Source organism: Heptranchias perlo, chromosome 27 (assembly GCF_035084215.1).
Source record: "Heptranchias perlo isolate sHepPer1 chromosome 27, sHepPer1.hap1, whole genome shotgun sequence".
NCBI lineage: Eukaryota > Metazoa > Chordata > Chondrichthyes > Hexanchiformes > Hexanchidae > Heptranchias > Heptranchias perlo.
This window is the reverse complement of record NC_090351.1, coordinates 40999599-41020325: the sequence shown is the minus strand read 5'-3', so window position 1 is coordinate 41020325 and position 20727 is coordinate 40999599. Positions and strand designations below refer to the sequence as shown.

Genomic DNA, 20727 nt, shown 5'->3' with positions numbered 1-20727 from the left:
ATCTAACTCAGCCTTAAAAATATTCAGTGACCCTGCCTCCACCGCTCTCTGGGGAAGGGAGTTCTACAGACTCACGACCCTCTGAGAGAAAAAATTTCTCCTCATCTCCATCTTAAATACTGATTATTTTTAAACTGTGGCCCCTAGTTTTAGTCTCTCCCACAAGGGGAAACATCCCCTCAGCATCTACCCCTTCTTGTCCCCTCAGGATCTTATATGTTTCAATAAGATCACCTCTCATTCTTCTAAACTCCAGTGTATACAGGCCCAACTTGTCCAACCTTTCCTCATAGGATAACTCCCTCATCCCAGGAATCAGTCGAGTGAACCTTCTCTGAACCGCCTCTAAAGCAATTATATCCTTTCTTTAATAAGGGGACCAAAACTGCACACAGTATTCTAGATGTGGTCTCACCAATACCCTGTACAACTGTAGCAAAACATCTCTACTTTTATATTCCATTCCCCTTGCAATAAATGACATTCCATTTGCCTTCCTAATCACTTGCTGCATCTGCATACTAACTTTTTGTGATTCGTGTACTAGGACACCCAGATCCCTCTGTACCTCAGAGTTCTGCAATCTCTCCATTTAAATAATATACTGCTTTTCTATTCCTCCTGCTAAAGTGGACAAGTTCGCATTTTCCCACATTATACTCCATCTGCCAAATTTTTGCCCACTCACTTAACCTATCAATATCCCTTTGCAGACTCCTTATGTCCTCTTCACAACTTACTTTTCTACCTACCTTTGTGTCATCAGCAAATTTAGCAACAATACATTCGGTCCCTTCATCCAAGTCATTGATATAGATTGTAAATAGTTGAGGCCCAAACACTGATCCCTGAGGCACTCCACTCGTTACATCTTGCCAACCTGAAAATGACCCATTTATGCCTACTCCCTGCTTCCTGTTAGCTAACCTATCCGTTATCCATGCTAATGTGTTACTCCCTTCGCCATGAGCTCTTATTTTGTGGAGTAGCCTTCTGGAAATCCAAGTACACCACATCCACAGGATCCCCTTTATCCACGTTGCTTGTTACTTCCTCAAAGAACTCTAATAAATTAGTCAAACACGATTTCCCTTTCACAAAGCTGTGTTGACTCTGCCTGATTGCATTGAGATTTTCTAAGTGCCCTGCTATAACCTCCTTAATAATAGATTCTAGCATTTTCCCTCTGACAGATGTTTAGCTAACTGGCCTGCAGTTTCCTGCTTTCTGTCTCCCTCCTTTCTTGAATAGAGGAGTTACATTCACTATTTTCCAATCTGATGGGACCCTTCCAGAATCTAGGGAATTTTGGAAAATTAATACCAATGTATCTACTATTTCTGCAGCCACTTCTTTTAAGACCCGAGGATGAAGTCCGTCAGGACCTGGGGATTTTTAAGCTTTTAGTTCTAATATTTTTTTCAAAATTCTTTCCCTGGTGATTGTAATTGTTTTAAGTTCTCCCTCCCTTTCACCTCTTGATTCACAATTATTTCTGGCATGTTATTTGTATCCTCTACAGTGAAAACGGACGCAAAATATCTGTTCAATTCATCCGCCATTTCCTTATTCTCCATTATTAATTCCCCAGACTCACTCTCGAGAGAGAGAGGACCAACACTCACTTTACTTACTCTTTTCCTTTTAGTGGAAACTCTTACTCTCTGTTTTTATATTTCCAGCTAGCTTTCTCTCGTACTCTAATTTCTCCCTTCCATATTATTCTTTTAGTCATCCTTTGCTGCTTTTTATATTCTGTCCAATTTTCTGACCTGCCGCTAATCTTCACGGAATTGTATGCTTTTTCTTTCAATTTGATTCTATCTTTAACTTCCTTAGTTCGCCACGGATGGTACGTCCTTCCCCCAGAGTCTTTCTTTCTCACTGGAATGTATCTTTGCTGAGTTTTATGAAATATCTCATTAAATGTCTGCCACTGTATCTCTACTGACCTATCCCTTAACCTAAATTCCCAGTTCACTTTAGCCAGCTCTGTCTTCATGCCCTCATAATTGACATTATTTAAGTTTAAAACACTAGTCTTAGACTTACTCTTCTCTCCCTCAAACTGAATGCGAAATTCATTCACATTCTGATCACTGCTACCTAGAGGCTCCTTTACAATGAGGTCATTAATTAATCCTGTCTCATTTCACATTACCAGATCTAGAATAGCCTGCTCTCTGGTTGTCTGTAGAATGTGCTGCTCTAAGAAACTGTCCTGAAAGCACTCTATGAACTCATCTTCCAGGCTACCTTTGCCAATCAGATTCTTCCAATCTATATGTAGATTAAAATCACCCATGATTATCGCTGTTCCTTTCTCACAAGCCCCATTATTTCTTCCTGTATACCCTGTCCTACAGTGTGGTTACTGTCCGGGGGCCGAGAAACTACTCCCACAAGTGACTTCTTGCGGGACTTTATCCTACGATACAACACTTCAAAAAAAAAATCATTGGCTGTAAAGCACTTAGAATCATCGAATCATAGAATGGTTACAGCACGGAAGGAGGCCATTTGGCCCAGTTGAGTCCGTGCCGGCTCTCTGCAAGACCAATCCAGCTAGTCCCACTCCCCGCCCTATCCCCGTAGCCCTGCAAATTTTTTACTTTCAAGTATTTATCCAGTTCCCTTTTGAAGGCCACCTTGGAACGTCCTGAGGTCATGAAAGGCGCTATATAAATGCAGGTTCTTACTTTCTCTATGGGGGGAGATGGTGCTGGACTAACCTATTAGAATTCTTTGATGAGGAATCGAAGTTTGTGAATGAAACGAATTCCAGACATTGTTGATCCAGACTTCAGACACATTGCCACATGGGAGTCTGGACGAAAAGCACAGAATAAGTGGGCAGTTACTGAAGTGGATCAGCATCGAAGGAGTCAGGGTGGGAGGAGGAGATTATGGGCTGCCCCTCGGGGTCAGCACTGGGGGCTTTGCTGTTCGTGTTGTATTTCAGTGATTTGGAACTGAGCGTAGAGACAAAACTTTCAAACTTTGCCAGTGACACCAAGGTGCGGAGAGGGGCTGCAGTCAACCGGGGACAGACTAGTCTGCGATCGCCCTTATGTCTGATGAAGCCCCCTCCACCAGACGGTGGGTCCTGTAGGTGTCATGGCGGTGGGGAGGGGGTCTCCAGAAATATCACCTGTTGTGCCTGGAGTGGGGGTTGAACCTGACTCAGAGGTGAGAGTGAGAGCGAATGGACCAAGAGCCCCCAAAACAGAGAGACCAAAACAAATCCCTCGCTGTGGTCATTGACTGCTAAATAACCCAATCACACCCCAGCTGGCAATGGGAGATGAAAATCATTTAGTAATTTGAAATTTTATCATTCAGGTACTTGGAGAGACTGGAGAAGCTGGGATTGTTCTCCTTAGAGCAGAGAAGGTTAAGGGGAGATTTGATAGAGGTTCAAAATCATGAAGGGTTTTGATAGAGTAAATAAGGAGAAACTGTTTCCAGTGGCAGGAGGGTCGGTAACCAGAGGACACAGATTTAAGGTAATCGGCAAAAGAACCAGAGGCGACATGAGGAAACATTTTTTTATGCAGTGAGTTGTTCTGATCTGGAATGTGCTGCCTGAAAGGGCGGTGGAAGCAGATTCAATAATAACTTTCAAAAAGGAACTGGATAAATACTTAAAAGGGGTAATATTTGCAGGGCTATGGGGAAAGAGCAGGGGAGTGGGACTAATTGGATAGCTCTTTCAAAGAACGGGCACAGGCACGATGGGCCGAATGGCCTCCTTCTGTGCTGTATGATTCTATGATTCTATGATCAGGAGGGTGCTTGATATCCCATGAAGCTCAGACACACGGCAGCGCAATCAGGAAGTAATAAGGGACTAAAGGATAGATTATCTCTTGAGAGAATGTAAATGGGACAGCTGAGCAGCTCGTACACTACCCAGCCCACCAGTAACATGTGGACAGATCGGCAAAGGCTTTTCGATTGAAAGTGAAGTGTGAGGGAAGGATGTTGTGTCTGGGCAGCAGGGGGCAACACAGTAAGCAGTGGATAACCCACCAGACCAGGAAACAGAGAGAGGCTACAAATCACATCCCACTTAAGGACCGCATGCCTTCGAATTCAGCCCAATCCTCTCTCACATATGGACTGTGATTAGTACCAGGTGTTGATTTACTCCATGAGATCGGATGATTGGTGCATTAGTGCTGGGTTCGTGCCGTGATGTAGAACTTACAGCTTTAATATCATTTCATTTCATTTTTTATATTTTCTGCTTGTTTAACTTTTTAAAAACAATTTGATCCTTGAGCTACATGGAAAGGAGGGTGAGAGAGAGAGACAGATAGAAATAGAGAGACAGAGAGAGAGAGACAGACAGGCAGAGAGAGAGAGAGAAACAGACAGAGAGAGAGAGAGAGAGAGAAAGAAATAGGCAGAGAGAGAGAGGCAGATAGAAACAGAGAGAAAGAGACAGATAGAGACCGAGAGACAGAGAGAGAGACAGACAGACAGACAGAGAGATACAGAAGACAGAGAGACACAGAGAGAGAAAGAGACAGACAGAGATAGAGACACAGAAGACAGAGAGACAGACAGAGAGAAGCAATCAGAGAGAGAGACAGAGACAGATCGAGAGAGAGCAAGAGAGATAGGCAGATAGAGACAGACAAAGAAAGAGAGACAGATAGACAGACTGAGAAAGAGACGGAGATAGAGAGAGAGTTATAGAGGGAGAGAGACAGACAGATAGAGAGAGACAGATAGAGAGAGAGGGAGGGAGAGAGAAACAAAATAATCTAGCGGGATTTTAAACTTCAGGTATTTTCCGTCTCTCGGGTATCTCAGCTGACACTTTCCAGATTTTTCTCATTTTGATATTTCACATTGTAGATGGGAAGTCGAGGGAGTTCCTTAAATTCGTTGCACCCCCTCCAACTCTGCATCGAAACACACTGCATGATAAATGATCTCTCGGTGTGGCTCCACCAATCGCGTTTCCTGGGGTCACACGGCTCTGAAACTCCCCCCCCCCAATCGATGAAAGTGCTCTGACCCCCTGCCCCATGGAGCAGACTGGCATCGAAAGATTTAACCTTTTATTAAAGGAACGTAATGAAAGTTTCTTGAATGTAGATTGCGGGATAACTTTGAAATGAAGTTGCCCCATTAGAATTTGTTCCCCTTTAGGTGAATTACAGAGGGAGTGAGTTAGTATCAGTGCAGTTAACCAGGTTTTGGCCTGTGTTAAAATAATGTTCCAGTAATTCATACAAGAACAGCATGATCAGAATTATTAACCTCAGTCCCTTGTTTCTTATTTTGGGGGGCGGAAAATGTCCGGACTATCACAACCCAGCTGGAGTGAGTCTAACAGAATACCAATAATTGGCTCCGTCTGCCTTCATCTGATAATTTGATGCATAGGCAGAGAGGAATTTAAAGTGATAATCCTTTTCTCACTATAGTGAGTGGAGGCGAGATCTCTCGATGTATTGTCCAGTTCTGCTGCAGTACCAAGTACTGCCACTGGAAGGTGCCAGAGCATCCACATCCCATAATTACTCAAATATAGGCTGCAGTATTGAAATCATAAAGGGTGTGGCCTATACACAAGTTAATAACAATTATTTTGTTTCCCGCAAAGAGCTCAAGCTTGGGATGCGGCCTATAGTCGGGGCAGTTCAATGTTAGTAAGTACGGTAACACACCACCAGTCTATGATGGTCTCCCCTCTTCTCCTGCTGATGTACTGGGGTTTCTGCGTCCTCCTGTCTCACCCAATTGACCACTGTCCATGTGCGGGCCAGCACGATGAGTGTTGCTGGGTCTGTGCCATCGAGGGGGACATCGAGCAAGAGCTCAGTCTGTTCTCCTCCAAATATTTACCAGCAGGAGGAGTCATTGGTTAGTGATCAGGAGCAGGAGCTCGGGATGATTTTTAGTTTCCTCCCTCACTAGCCCAGGCAAACTGAAGCCAAGGATAGCGGCCCCTTGGCTGAGAGCAGCTACCCGAGCAGAGTCCAGGGCTCTAATCTCGCACCTTCCCCTCTTGATCCATGTCCAGCCCTCAGTAGAGTATTTTGACGCTCCCAGGCTCTAGACCTGATGTGGAGATGCCGGTGATGGACTGGGGTGGACAAATGTAAGGAGTCTTACAACACCAGGTTATAGTCCAACAGCTTTATTAGGAATCACTAGCTTTTGGAGCTTTCCTCCTTTCCCCCTTCACCTGACGAAGGAGGAAAGCTCCGAAAGCTTGTGATTCCTAATTAAGCTGTTGGACTATAACCTGGTGTTGTAAGGCTCTAGACCAGTGCCATAGATTCTATTGGGTAGAATTTCTGCAGGATTCTCGCAAACATCCACTGTACTTTGGTGGACGTTCTTTCGAAACCCTGGAGAAATGGTTGTGGGAAATCATTTATGCCATTTCTCTGGGGTTTCCGCAAAGTTACGATGGGCAATCGGGAGCTCTACTGTGGAAATTCCAGACATGGGTCTCTCTCCCCGTCCCCAACAAGCCACTGGATCAGGACTGAGTGGTAGTTAAGCAGATCACAGAAGTTATTGAAATATCACATCGGATTTGCAGCACAGAAACAGGCCTTTCAGCCCAACTCCTCTATGCTGGTGTTTATGCTCCACACAAATCTCCTCCCTCCCCTATCAGCATATCCTTCTATTCCTTTCTCCCTCATGTGTTTATCGAGTTTCCCCTTAAATGCACCTACACTATTCGCCTCAACTACCCCTTGTGGGAGCGAGTTCCACATTCTCACCACTCTCTGGGTGAAGGAATATAAATGACCAATAAGGAGCTGACCAACAATAAACCTTCTTCCCCTCTTCTCCAGGCGGCTTTGGCCGAAAGCAACATGCAGCTGCTCAACAGTCCGACCTTGATCAACACATCGGCCAGTGGCCTGATGCACGTGGGTCACGACGATGTCAGCAGTACAGTGGAGCAAGTGAACAGCAACGGAAGCAGCAGCCCAGGGCTCTCCCCTCAGCAGCACGGGTACGAGCCGACTCTCGGGCTCTGAGCTAGGATGAGGGACATACGAACAAACAAAGCTAACGGGCAGGAAAAGACCATCTGGTCCATCAAGCCTGCCCCACAATGTGATGGCCGCAGCATCGTGGCTAAACACTTCTCCCCCACACTGAACCCCCCATTCCCCCAACCCATCCCCCAACCCCTACCCCCACACCCAGCCCCCAACCCCTACCCCCACACCCATCCCCCAACCCCTACCCCCACACCCATCCCCCAACCACTACCCCCACACCCATCCCCCAACCCCTACCCCCACACCCATCCCCCAACCCCTACCCCCACACCCATCCCCCAACTCCTACCCCCACACCCATCCCCCAACCCCTACCCCCACACCCATCCCCCAACTCCTACCCCCACACCCATCCCCCAACCCCTACCCCCACACCCAGCCCCCAACCCCTACCCCCACACCCATCCCCCAACTCCTACCCCCACACCCATCCCCCACCCCTACCCCCACACCCATCCCCCAACCCCTACCCCCACACCCATCCCCCAACCCCACACCCACCCTCCCCACCCCTACCCCCACACCCATCCCCCCACCCCTACCCCCACACCCACCCGCACACCCATCCACCCACACCTACCCTCCCCACACCCACCTCACACCCACCCAGCCCCCACCCCCTCATCCATCCCCCCCACACCCACCCACAGCCATGAAATCTCCTGGGAGATGCAAAAAACCAGAAAAAACCCAGGGCCAATAAGGGAGAAAGTACTCTGGAAAATTCCTCTTCGACCCCTCAGACGATCGAAACCAGTCCAGGAGATCACATGGACCGAGTGTTCTCTATAAAGACACTTACCTTCTCTATGATGCAGTCTCTGCCCCAGTCAGGAACTGGTCCAGCTCCCTCTGGGTGACTGGGGGAGAAGTCTCTAAGTGGCATAATGGGGTAGACAGAAGCCTTTCACCATGGGGGCTTGAGGGTGAAAGTCTCCTCTATCTGTTTACTGTAAGGCTGAGTGAAATGAGTTTGGGCCGTCTCAATCCAGTTCCTGGAGGGAAGCCCACAGCACAAAATTGCCCCTAATTCAACACCAGTTGGTGTGGTCACTCAGTCAGGCCAAGGGATGGCTTAGGAAATGGACCTTCTGAGGTTAGCCAAAGTAACCCAGCAGTGCTGCACCTGAACTGGCAGCGCCTGAGGTTAATTGGGATTGAGTGCGGAGACACACAAACACAATGGAGTTTTGCTTGATTCCCTTTGAGGATGATGGGAGTATTTATACAGAACGTTCCCTCAGGAGATTAAATGGGTGGAGAGAGTCCATGATAGGGGAGAGTGTACACGGGCTGTGGGAGGAGATTAAATGGGTGGGGAGAGTCTATGATAGGGGAGAGTGTACAGGGGCTGTGGGAGGAGATTCAATGGGTGGGGAGAGTCCGTGATAGGGGAGAGTGTACACGGCTGTGGGAGGAGATTAAATTGGAGGAGATATGAATGTAAATTATTTATTAGATAAACTGTTCCAGGGAAAGTTGTCCCTGAACCACCTGAGAGCAATGTTTCTTTACCCATAATACTCCTCAAGGCACCGCCCATCATGCTTTAAATGAGTTTGAGTTCCAGGTTTCCAGATGTGAAAATGAGGACTATTAACACCCAGTGACAGACAATCCTCATTATTACTTTTAAGAATTCAAAGATACCCAAACTTTGGAGTCTTTTCTTTTACCTATTTTTCTCCGCTCCTTCCCTGAGGGTCTGTCTCATTCCAAGGAACGTCTCCACTGGTACAGATGCCAACCCTCGTCCATTGCCCAGCAACTCAGCCCAATTGGCCATTGTTCATGTGTGGGTCCAGACACTGGGAGCAATTTTAACCTAACCGTTAGGAAACTGACAGGATCAAGTCCAACACTGGTTTTACGCCCCGCCCACTATCCCCCCACCCCTGATTTTACTCTCCATTGAAGTCAACGGAGTAATATTGGGCAGGGTGTAAATCCAGTGTCCCACCCGATCCCATGGGTTTCCCGCCAAGCGAGTTAGGTTAAAATGACCTCCTGAGCTCTGGCAGACTGTTCAAGTGTAGCCTTGCTCTGTCCTCACCTGATGTTCCACACATTCACGTTCTAACCGATTCCTGGCTGATGTCTCTGCTTCCTAGCCCAAGACTCCTACGGCCCTTATTGCTGCCTTGGCCGAGACCAGCTAACTCAGAACAAATCAATGATTGAACCTGAAACCTTTCAGTCCATCTGACGCCGTGATGCTATTACCCATTGGGAGCGTCAGGTGAATCCCTCCATAGTCCAATTGTAAATTAAAGGAACGAATGTCAAAAAGGGCATAAAAGGATGAGGGTATTTTCCAGTCTGTTATTAAAGACCAATGTGCTTATCCAATCTCTACATAGGCATCAAGTGCACATCAAGGAGGAGCCTGCAGAGTTGGAGGAGGATGACCCACCAGTCTCACTCATCGCAACGGCCAATGTGAATTCAGAAATGCAGGATGCTCGAGAGATGGAGGAGGAGCTAACAGCGGAAGAATTGGAATAAAATGGAACTCAAGCACTCCAAGTTATTAAAAAAAAAACAAACAAAAAAACAGGGTCAGACCTCATACCTGGACATCCATTGCAACAGTACCTCCTGGTCCTCGTCACCTGGACTGAGTGAACAAAGCAAGGAGTGAGGTCCCTCAACACCAACTGATACTCGAAAACTCCTACAGCAGCTTTGATTGTCCACTAAGATTGGAGCCTTGGAACACAAACCAATTTGTTGGGTATAGATTGAATGGCCTCAACTTCTAGAAGCGAAGCTGGTGACCATTTTTTTTTTTCCTTTTCTTCCCAAATGTTTGGCGCTAACACGGAGATGGCCACTAGTCTTCTGAACTGGCAGGTAGTCACACAGGCCTGCGATGTGAATATATTGCCTTTTCACGGTTAGGGCCCAAACAGACTTTTTCAACCTGCTTTTAAGGTACCTCAATTTGAATTTTTTCTATCCAATGCTGTAGATAGCTCAACAGGCACATTGTATTTAAGCAGAGGGTAACTGTGGAACTATTTGTGAGGTATCACAATCCGTTCACTGGCATTGACATCTGAGGAGATCCAAATGAAAGATCTCTCCAGGACAGCATTAACTTGTCTTTAAACTCCCACTGCTATTTTAGCTTTTGTGTTTATATCTGGGCACAGGGAAAGGGGGAGGGGTGGTTGGAAGGGGAGGCGAGAGGAAAGGGCCAACCCTGTAAAACTTTCTCACTTAAGCGTTGTATTGTAAACGACTGAAGATCAGATACTGTCCCACGGAGACCTTCAAAGGTACAACCGCAGAACAAATGGTTAGAGAGCCAAGTAGTCAAATGTTGACTTCATTTTGTAGGCACCAGGTTTTAAAGCTGAACAAGGAATTTTTCTATAAATCTAGCCCGTGATGGGTTTAAGGACATTATTAATATCCTTTAAAAGAAATGTGAAGCTTTGAATGGAAGGGAGAATATATCTTGTGTTGGTTCTGTTTGGGCTGCATTGTTAATCCTTCTGCCCAAATTGACTGAGACTCTGCTTTGTGTCAGGGAATCCTTTCCCTGAGTAGCTGGGAGGAGCACTGTCCAGGATTTCGACTCTGCTCATCACTCTTCAGTAACTCCTGGGTGCTGGCACTCACTGTGGAGACTCACACACAAAGAATGGCCATTTGAACGGGGTATCATAATCAGCGCCTATTGACTTCCGGGAGCGGAGGGGAGAGGGCGTGAGGGAGGGTGGGGGGAGGGGAGGGGAGAGGACGTGAGGGAGGGTGGGGGAGCGGAGGGGAGAGGGCGGGAGGAGGGAGGGGAGGGTAGAGGGTGTGAGGGAAGGTGGGGGGAGGGGAGGGGAGGGTGGGGGGAGGGGAGGAGAGGGTAGAGGGCTTGAGGGAGGGTGGAGGGAGGGGAGGGGAGAGGACATGATGGAGGGTGGGGGAGGGGAGGGGAGACGGCGTGAGGGAAGGTAGGGGGAGGGTACAGGGTGTGAGGGAGGGTCGGGGGGAGGGGAGGGGAGGGTACAGGGTGTGAGGGAGGGTCGGGGGGAGGGTACAGGGCGTGAGGCAGGGTCGGGGGGAGGGGAGGGTACAGGGCGTGAGGAAGGGTCGAGGGGAGGGTACAGGGTGTGAGGGAGGGTCGGGGGGAGGGGAGGGGAGGGTACAGGGTGTGAGGGAGGGTCGAGGGGAGGGTACAGGGCGTGAGGCAGGGTCGGGGGAGGGGAGGGTACAGGGCGTGAGGAAGGGTCGAGGGCAGGGTACAGGGTGTGAGGGATGGTCGATGGGAGGGTACAGGGTGTGAGGGAGGGTCGAGGGGAGGGTACAGGGTGTGAGGGAGGGTCGAGGGGAGGGTACAGGGTGTGAGGGAGGGTCGAGGGGAGGGTACAGGGTGTGAGGGAGGGTCGAGGGGAGGGTACAGGGTGTGAGGGAGGGTCGAGGGGAGGGTCGAGGGGAGGGTACAGGGTGTGAGGCAGGGTCGAGGGGAGGGTAGAGGGGAGGGTCGAGGGGAGGGTCGAGGGGAGGGTACAGGGTGTGAGGGAGGGTCGGGGGGAGGGTCGAGGGGAGGGTCGAGGGGAGGGTACAGGGTGTGAGGCAGGGTCGGGGGGAGGGTCGAGGGGAGGGTCGAGGGGAGGGTACAGGGTGTGAGGGAGGGTCGAGGGGAGGGTACAGGGTGTGAGGGAGGGTCGAGGGGAGGGTCGGGGGGAGGGTACAGGGTGTGAGGGAGGGTCGAGGGGAGGGTAGAGGGGAGGGTCGAGGGGAGGGTCGAGGGGAGGGTACAGGGTGTGAGGGAGGGTCGGGGGGAGGGTCGAGGGGAGGGTCGAGGGGAGGGTACAGGGTGTGAGGCAGGGTCGGGGGGAGGGTCGAGGGGAGGGTCGAGGGGAGGGTACAGGGTGTGAGGGAGGGTCGAGGGGAGGGTCGAGGGGAGGGTCGGGGGGAGGGTACAGAGTGTGAGGGAGGGTCGGGGGGAAAGCAAGACCGTGTTTCTTTTTTTTGTGTGACAGGTTTTCAAAGCAACCTCAACAAAACCAGCAGAGAGAGAGTGTGTGCCCCTTTTAAAAAGACTTTGGCAAATCAAAGACTGCGAGCTTCCCACAGGGCCCTTGCAATACAGACCAGGAAGCAGTATATTCGCTCATTCTTTTCATCGTTTGAAATTATGTCTTTTTTTCTTTAATTAACGTAAATGCACAGTGCAATTTCAGTTACCAAAAAAGAAAAGTGATATATTTACAATATTTCTCTGCAGCTCGATACAGTTCAAACAACGTGCAGTGATGGTCATCTCTGCGAGGTACGTTTCCCGTGAGGTCCGTGTCGTGATTGACACTCGCTCGCTCGACGAGGAGGATCAAATCTTCCTCGTCACCAAAAATCAGCGCACGGTTAGAGTCAGCCACTTTTTCTCAGCCCAGAATACAGTGAGGCAGAACAGGTGGCGGGGGAAAGGGGCAAGGGACAGGGGGTCAAGGGGCAGGGGCAGGGGGTCAAGGGACAGGGGCAGGGGGTCAAGGGGCAGGGGGCCAAGGGGCAGGGGCAGGGGGTCAAGGGGCAGGGTGCAAGGGCTCTAGATAGGGGTGGAACTCTGCTATGGAGTTCCATCCGTTAGAAAGAAACTGTAGTGGAGATGCACCAAACTGGTCCACATCCTCCTTTGAAACAGTCCACTTGCTCATGAGATCAAAGACCGGATTCTTGCATTCCAGCTTTCAGTTGCCGAAATTATCGTCTCGCTGACCCCTGAACCAGACTGTCCAGTTCAAAACTGGATGGAGTGCCCACAATCCACAGCCAGCAGTAGATTCTTCATTTCAAATGAGTGTAACTGAGTCTCCTCGCTGTAATCTGAATGGCCTCCCTGTTATGTCCAAACCAGAAGACATCTGGTCAGACAGAATGTGATTTATGTCCAGCTCCTGATGTTGACCACAACTCATGAACGATGAGGGTCAATTGCTGTGGTGGGCTATAAATCACATCCCATGGGTCCTCTTCTACTCTGTCGGTGGTCCTCATAACACAGCCCACCTGCTCCTCAGCACCATGTGTATCTGGTCCAGATCGCTATGGAACATTGCCAGAACTGACATTAAGCACTGTTATCTCTCTCGCTGTTGAGTGAGAGAAAGCAACAGAATGCTTTTGGGAAGCAGGATTATCTGTACGGTAATTGAAAGGGGCCTATTGAAACTAGAGAACCTAGAGTTTTATTGATTGTTTCCCTGGTCTAGTAGCTTGTTTGAAATCAGAATCTCTGGGTATGGGCACTGTGTGCAAAGACTATCATTCCATGGAACAGTAGCTTCTGGCATTTCTGGGAAAGCCACTCAGGCAGGAAGCTGGCTGGGATCCCAGCTCTCATGAAAAGTTATTGTATAACAGTCTAGATTTACTGAATATTTACACTTAATGGTCAGAAAATTCAGCCCAACACTCTGACCCAACAATAGACTGATTTACATGAGAATTAATTTTGTCAGTTTCTCAGTTCACTCGATCAGTCAGGATAGTTCTGGTCACTGTAAGTGGCAAGATCCTAAACGTGTTCTTTTTCGATGTGTTTACGATGTTGTTACATGTGGTAACCAGAAGAATCTTTCCCCTCTCCCACCTCCAGATGTCCGTTATGAACAAAACCTATCAATTAGCTCACTGACTTGTTCCTGTGATCAGTCAAAGGCAGGTAAATGGGAAGTTACTTAAACATTAGTCAACTTGTGCTCTGCTCCCCCCGTCCTGCCAACGCAACCGTTATGACCAGAATGCTACGCTCTGACTTCAGCGATCAAGGAGGCATTTCGACTGTCCGCCGCCGATTCACACTCAACCTACGAGTGAGGCAACAGCCCTCCTTCAAGTTACTAACTTCCCCTGTGCAATGTGGCGCAGGCCGTAGCTCCACATGGAACTCTTGGCGGGGAGTTCTATTTTCTAACTGGTCTTTCTGACGCTTTAGTCCCTCAGCACCAGGCCTTGCTGCAGGATCCGTACGGCGTTTCTCGGGGGCAGTGGGGGAAGGGGTGGAATGGGAGGAAAAAGTACAACAAAATATTTAGCGATCTTGTACGGCTGAGGTGCCCAAGCTTTCCGTCTCTCTTGGGCTGTACAGGTACATGGACCATTGGGGGCCTTTCCTAAAGTTTAATTCCCTGCTCCCATTAATTCCCAACTATCTCACATTGCTGATACTAACAGATCCTGGTGTTCTGATTTATCTCCCGGTGGAGGAAGCAGCATTAAGAACAGTCCTATCCAAACCTCCAGGCCCACAAAATTTAGACAGGGGTGAGAAATATAAACATACACAGGACTGAGTTACGAGGACGTGGGGACCGATTGGCAGGACTTGAGACCACATGTGACACATGGGTCACCAGTTGGAGATTCCCTGTTGTATGGGATCCAATAAGAGCTCGGACGTACAAGTTATAAATCTTGTGAATTATTTTTCCCCACATGGAGGCAGTTAAAGATTAATCGTTTCAATGACATTTTGAAACAAGGAGGGAAAAATTGAAATATTATGAAGCATTAGAGTTTCCACGACAATACCATTAGCATCGCTGAGCAAAAAAGGTCATTTATATCATTGAAAGTGGAATCATGAATAATGTAATGACCACTAATTAATTATCAATCCTGATATATTACACATCACAAGCCTTCATAATCCTGGAACCCATAAAAGATTATAACTAACCTGGCACGCATGTAGAAATATCTTGATTTTTTTTTGTGATAATTTAATTTTTTAAAACGATGTAGCAGAATATCAGGAATCCTGGAAGCCGACAGAAACTGCATCCCGAGCACATGATCCTCTTTTTGTGTTGTCATTTTGAGAACTCTTGCACTCTCTTTGTTGTCCTTAAATATCGAGAGACTTTGAGGGGTAATTTTAACGTAACTGGCCGGGCGGGAATCCCACGGGATTGGCTGGAATGCTGGTTTTACTCCCCTCCCAATATTACCGTCCGTTGACTTCAGTGGAATTTGTGGAACTCATGCAGATGGAGTTCTGATTGACTGTTGCCAATGGCTGTGCTTGCTTGGCTGATTGGTGTATGTAGTTCAATAAACATAGTGCGGTGTAGCAGAGCCTCCCAGCGATGCTGGCCTGTTCCCATATCACTGCGGAGTCTCCCACACAGGCTCCTCCCTCAGGACAATTATGGCGGTCTTTAATTATTTTCTGTTGCTCCCTTGGATTTAACAATTCTGATTGTAGGAGACATTGAAATATATTGTGGTGTTTTACATTTCATACTGTTTTGCTATGTCATAGTATTGCGATAGTCTCACGTCCATGGTGTCCATTCACTGGCTGAATTAGAAGTTTGTGTTTACGCAGAGAATGATTTTCAGGTGAATCTCTGTCTCTGAGTTTGGCGTCTCTGTGTAATACAAACCATTCCAGTCCTGATCCCAGTAACTGTGCCCCCATGAATGAACCTGGTCGAGTCTCCCACTGCGAGGACTGTCACACACAAAAAATAAAACTCATTCAGATTAATTGCTCAGGAAAAGCATTCCGACATATTGACAGTGATATTGATGCTTTGTCTCATCTACCCAATTGCATTCATTGACCCTGTTGGACAAGCAACTCACCCTCTGTGAAGCCGTTGAGTTGAAAGCAGAGCTGCTCACTCCTGCAGTACAGGGGATGGAGAGCAGAGAAATGCCATGGTCCAGAAATAAGGCTCAGGCAGCTGGCTTTGGACATCCTGTCACCTCGCATTGGATGTCTTCTCACTTAGCATTTGATGCGTTGGCAACTGGTGTTCGATGCCTTGTTACATGATGTTAGATACCTTGTTACGTGACATTGGATGCCCTGTTACATGATGTTAGATACCTTGTTACGTTACGTAGGAGGCCCTGTTACATGATGTTAGATACCTTGTTACGTGACGTTGGAAGCCCTGTTATCTGACGTTGGATACTCTGTTATGTTACATGACATTGGATACTCTGTTATGTGATGTTGGAAGCCCTGTTATGTGACGTTAGATGACCTGTTTGTGACGGTGGAAGCCCTGTTACGTGACATTAGATGACCTGTTACGTGACGGTGGAAGCCCTGTTACGTGACGGTGGAAGCCCTGTTATGTGACATTGGAAGCCTTGTTATGTGACATTGGAAGCCCTGTTATGAGACGTTAGATGACCTGTTTGTGACGGTGGAAGCCCTGTTACGTGACATTAGATGACCTGTTACGTGACGGTGGAAGCCCTGTTACGTGACGGTGGAAGCCCTGTTATGTGACATTGGAAGCCTTGTTATGTGACATTGGAAGCCCTGTTATGAGACGTTAGATGACCTGTGACATGACATTGGATACTCTGTTACGTGACGTTGGATGCCCTGTTACCTGGTGTTGAACAGCTTGTCTAATTCAGAGGCAGTGATACTGTAAAGACCAATTCCAACATGGACTTGTCTGACTTATTCCGTGGTTTTCTGGCACAGGTTGGTTGCCAGTGTCATCAGTGACTATTCGGAAAACTGGAAAATCATTGGAGGTAGAAACCCCTAGGTCAGGTTTGAATGGTTCCACATTAGGCCTTGGAGTCCAGGAGTCTCAGTATTTATTTTTTGGACCTGTACCTACAGTGTGTACAGTGCTGGTAGTGGGACCTGTACCTACAGTGTGTACAGCGCTGGTAGTGGGACCTGTACCTACAGTGTGTACAGTGCTGGTAGTGGGACCTGTACCTACAGTGTGTACAGCGCTGGTAGTGGGACATGTACCTACAGTGTGTACAGCGCTGGCGCTGGTAGTGGGACCTCCCAAAGTCATCACTGCACGAGAGGGTGAATTCAGCAGTCCCGCACAGAGTACAGAGTGGAGAATCGGGACTGCAGTTTGTGGAATTACGTCCAAACCATGACCCCTTAGAGCTCATCTCCCCTCTGGAAGCGTAGGATTGCTGAATTTATCCTAGTGTTGGAATATAGGGAACATAGGGAACAGGCAGAAGCCATTCAGCCCCTCAAACCTGTTCCGCCATTCGCTGCTTCATTCCAGGTTTCAAGTTCTGCTTGAAGAGTGAAGTAAGTCCCGACATTGGCAAAATAAACTCACATTAACACCGGGCGCATGGGGGTGAACCTTAACCTAACCCACCTGGCAGGAAATTGATGGGATCTGATTGGCCGCCCATATTATACCCGACCTGATTTTATATTTTATTGAAGTCAATGGGGTGTAAAATGGGAAGGGTGTAAAACGGGAAGGGTGTAAAATGGGAAGGTGTAAAACAGGCAGGGTGTAAAACAGACGGATGTAAAATGGGAAGGGTATAAAATGAGCGAGTGTAAAACGGGCAGATGTAAAACGGGCGAGTGTAAAACGTGAAAGGTGCCAAATGGGCGTGTGTAAAACGGGAAGGGTGTAAACCGGGTGGGTGTAAAATGGGCGGCCTATCCAATCCCATCAGTTTCCAGCGGGTGGGTTAGGTTAAAATGAACCCCCCCCCAACCTCATCAACATTTGGACTCCCCCTCTTCATCCCATCCCCCCCACCCTGCCCCATTCAAAGTGAAGATGTTGTGAACTGGTAAATTTTAATCTTATCCATTTTTTGCAGTTTACCAAAGATAATTATTTTGTTTTAAATTTTAAAAGTTTCAGCCAAACGAGATCCTCTTGTGAAGGTGGTGTTGGGGGCCGTTATAACAGACCCAGGCCTCAGGGAAAACAAAGCTCTGATCTTTGTTAAGCTTGTGACCAGGTGGCTGAAGTGAACTCTGTGGATCCATTTACTGGCCATATTCACAAGACAAGTGGGCAAAATGTCAATTTCTCAAACTCTGATTATTGCCACACCTCCATTTACAGCCGTCAACCTCAGAAAGTGAATAGCCACGGAACGAGGGCAGGTCTAAAACCTCACAGCAAAAGGTGACAGTATCGGCCGGAAGGCTCCATGTGGAGTTGTTCTGAAATCACAGTGGCTGACCTGGGATGGGAGTAATGACTTCAACCAAACCAAAGATGGAGTCGTCTTTTTGTCTCTCAGTTAGAAACTACCTAAGTTTTGAGACTTAGTAAAAAAAAACATAAATTCAAAATTACAATCATTCATTATTTATTAGAAAATTGAATTTCAATTTTCTGTTCTTGGGCTAAGTTTTGATTCTGAGCCAAAGTTCAAACATTTTATTTATTTTTGCCTCTGACTTGTTTGCGTTTTATTTAAAATGCAATTTTTGAGGGAAGTTGGAACCTTAAAATGAGGAGATTTTTGGATGTGTGGGGGAGGGAGAATAATAGTTTCACTGAGCACTAATCCCCAAAATTGGTGACGTTACACGTTGATCACAAAAGTTTCTTGGGTGGGGGAATAAGGAGAGGAAGGAATGGGAACATTTCGAGGGATTTTTCTCTCCAGTATTTCAGTACTTCCCAAGTCTCCAAATTCTGGGTCTGTGGTTCTTAGCCAATGAAAACCTCTATCTGTGAAGCACTTGTAAATAGAAACATGCAGCAATTGGCTGGCCAGGAGATCTTTGATCTGGTTCATCCGAATCATTCATTCTTAGACCAATGAAAGTCTAGTAAGGGTTGTGGAATATAATGGGGTAAAATTGGTCTTTGGCAACAGTCCAAAACGGACAATAGCGAATTGGCAGGGCGTAAAATGGGCAGGGCGTAAAACGGACAGGGCGTAAAACGGACCAGTGTAAATCGTGCACGGTGTATAATGGGCACGGTGTATAATGGGCACGGTGTAAATCGTGCGCGGCGTATAACGGGCACGGTGTAAATCGTGCGCGGCGTATAACGGGCACGGTGTAAATCGTGCGCGGCGTATAACGGGCACGGTGTAAATCGTGCGCGGCGTATAACGGGCAGGGTGTAAATCGTGCGCGGAGTATAACGGGCAGGGTGTAAATCGTGCGCGGCGTATAACGGGCAGGGTGTAAATCGTGCGCGGTGTAAATAGTGCACGGTGTATAACAGGCAGGGTGTAAATCATGCGCGGTGTAAATCGTGCGCGGTGTAAACCGTGCGCGGTGTCTAACGGGCACGGTGTAAATCGTGCGCGGTGTAAATCGTGCGCGGTGTAAAACGTGCTACTGATTCGCTATCGCTCGTTTCGAGGCCAATTTAACCCCCAGTGGCTTTTCCACCAAGAGCGATCTTCACAAACTAAATATATCACGGTAGGCTTTGGGTCGAAAGCTACCAGTGTAAGATTTAATGAATTTTTAATATACAGACCAAAAGCCAGTTTGGCCCTATTTTAAACTGGTGGAACCAAGGTCGAATCTCATGCTCATGAAATGACCGCTTGAGTGTAACTTGTTTCTTTTAACCATGTTATTTTATTCGAATGGAGCTGTGATCTCCATGAGATAATTGTTTACTGGTCTATCGAGGAATGTTTGGTAATGGTGTGAGAAATGACCACACTAAGCACCAACAAGATACATGCTCTTCTGTGTTCCACACACATTAAAAATGAACGTGTTGCACCAAAAATATGATGGCACTTGTTTGTACAGAAAGCCCTGCTTTACCTTGACCAGACTACCTTATCTCCCCTGTTTGTGTTGTTCCTTTCTGTGCACCCTGTCTCACTGTGCTACAAGGCATATTGTTTACCTGTGTACAAACACAGTGCCCAATGGGACGGTTAATCTAACTAAAGAGGAGCAAAAGCTTCGTGACTGACTCAGATGGTAATTTTTTTTTGTCATGGTTTATGAGGCGTTCATCCCTTTGAGAATAAAACAGCTACTGTTGTTTAATTCTTGAGAGCAATCGTCTGATTTATCTTTTTAAACATTCCCAGACTGCATGACTCAAGAATTGTACTGTCCAGCCCAAAAGTAGGCCCTTGCTGACCCCAATTATTGGCCAAATGTGACCTCCTTTCCCATTGAATGAACGTACCATGGCCAAATTGTAATTTGGATAACTGGCACATTGGGTGGATTTTCAACTTACTGCCCGGATAAGACTGATGTTGCTGATCAGCCGCCCGTTACAGAAACCAACGATTTTCATTTCCGTTGAAATCAATGGAAATACAAATGAGGCAGTTCCTATAACAAGTAGTCAATCTGTAACAATAGTTTAACCTTCGAGAGGCAACTTGAAAATCGATTGCAATCAGTCCTGGTTGGGCTGGGTCTTTATTTTTGGTCATTCTAATGCATGCAAACCAACTAAATGTTGATTTAATAGGAATTAGAAGGAGGCCATTCAGCCCATTGTACCTGTGCTGACTCTTCAACTGGAGCTGCTTACTCCAATCCCATTTCCTTGACCTTTCACCCATATCCTTTTAACTTTCTTCCTTTTTAAATGCTCGTCCAATTCCCCTTTTAGATGATGTTACAGTATCTGCCTGAAAAGCCCCTTGTGGTGAAGTATTCCCTGTTCTAGTAACCCCTCTGTGTAAAATCATTTCTTCCAAACCTCGCCCTTCATTGTTCAAGAAATGATTGTTCACTCAGAGCTCCGATTCACTGACCAGTAGAAACAATCTTTCATAATTCACTCTCTCAAAACCTTGTAGAATTTTGAAAGCCTGTATTTAGTTCTCCCTTAACCTTCCCTGTTCCCTATTCAGGTTGATTGCAACTAGTTTTTTATTATCAAACAGACCAGCCCAGAGCAAGAAAGCAGCGATAGTCCCAACCAGCCCTTCCAGAACATTCCATGAAGAAACATTGCAACATTCTGTC

General features: G+C 47.3%; 1 protein-coding gene across 2 annotated transcripts in view; it reads left to right on the top strand.

Moving 5' to 3' along the window:
* foxp4 (forkhead box P4) overlaps positions 1-10746 on the top strand; it is a 370715-nt gene extending 359969 nt beyond the window's left edge. For both annotated transcript variants that reach the window (XM_068007751.1, XM_068007750.1), the window contains exons 16-17: positions 6831-6994; positions 9407-10746. In XM_068007751.1, coding sequence (XP_067863852.1) covers positions 6831-6994; positions 9407-9551 — 309 coding nt within the window. In that variant the 3' untranslated portion in view covers positions 9552-10746. The remainder of the gene's footprint in view (positions 1-6830; positions 6995-9406) is intronic.
* Positions 10747-20727: the final 9981 nt, after the last annotated feature.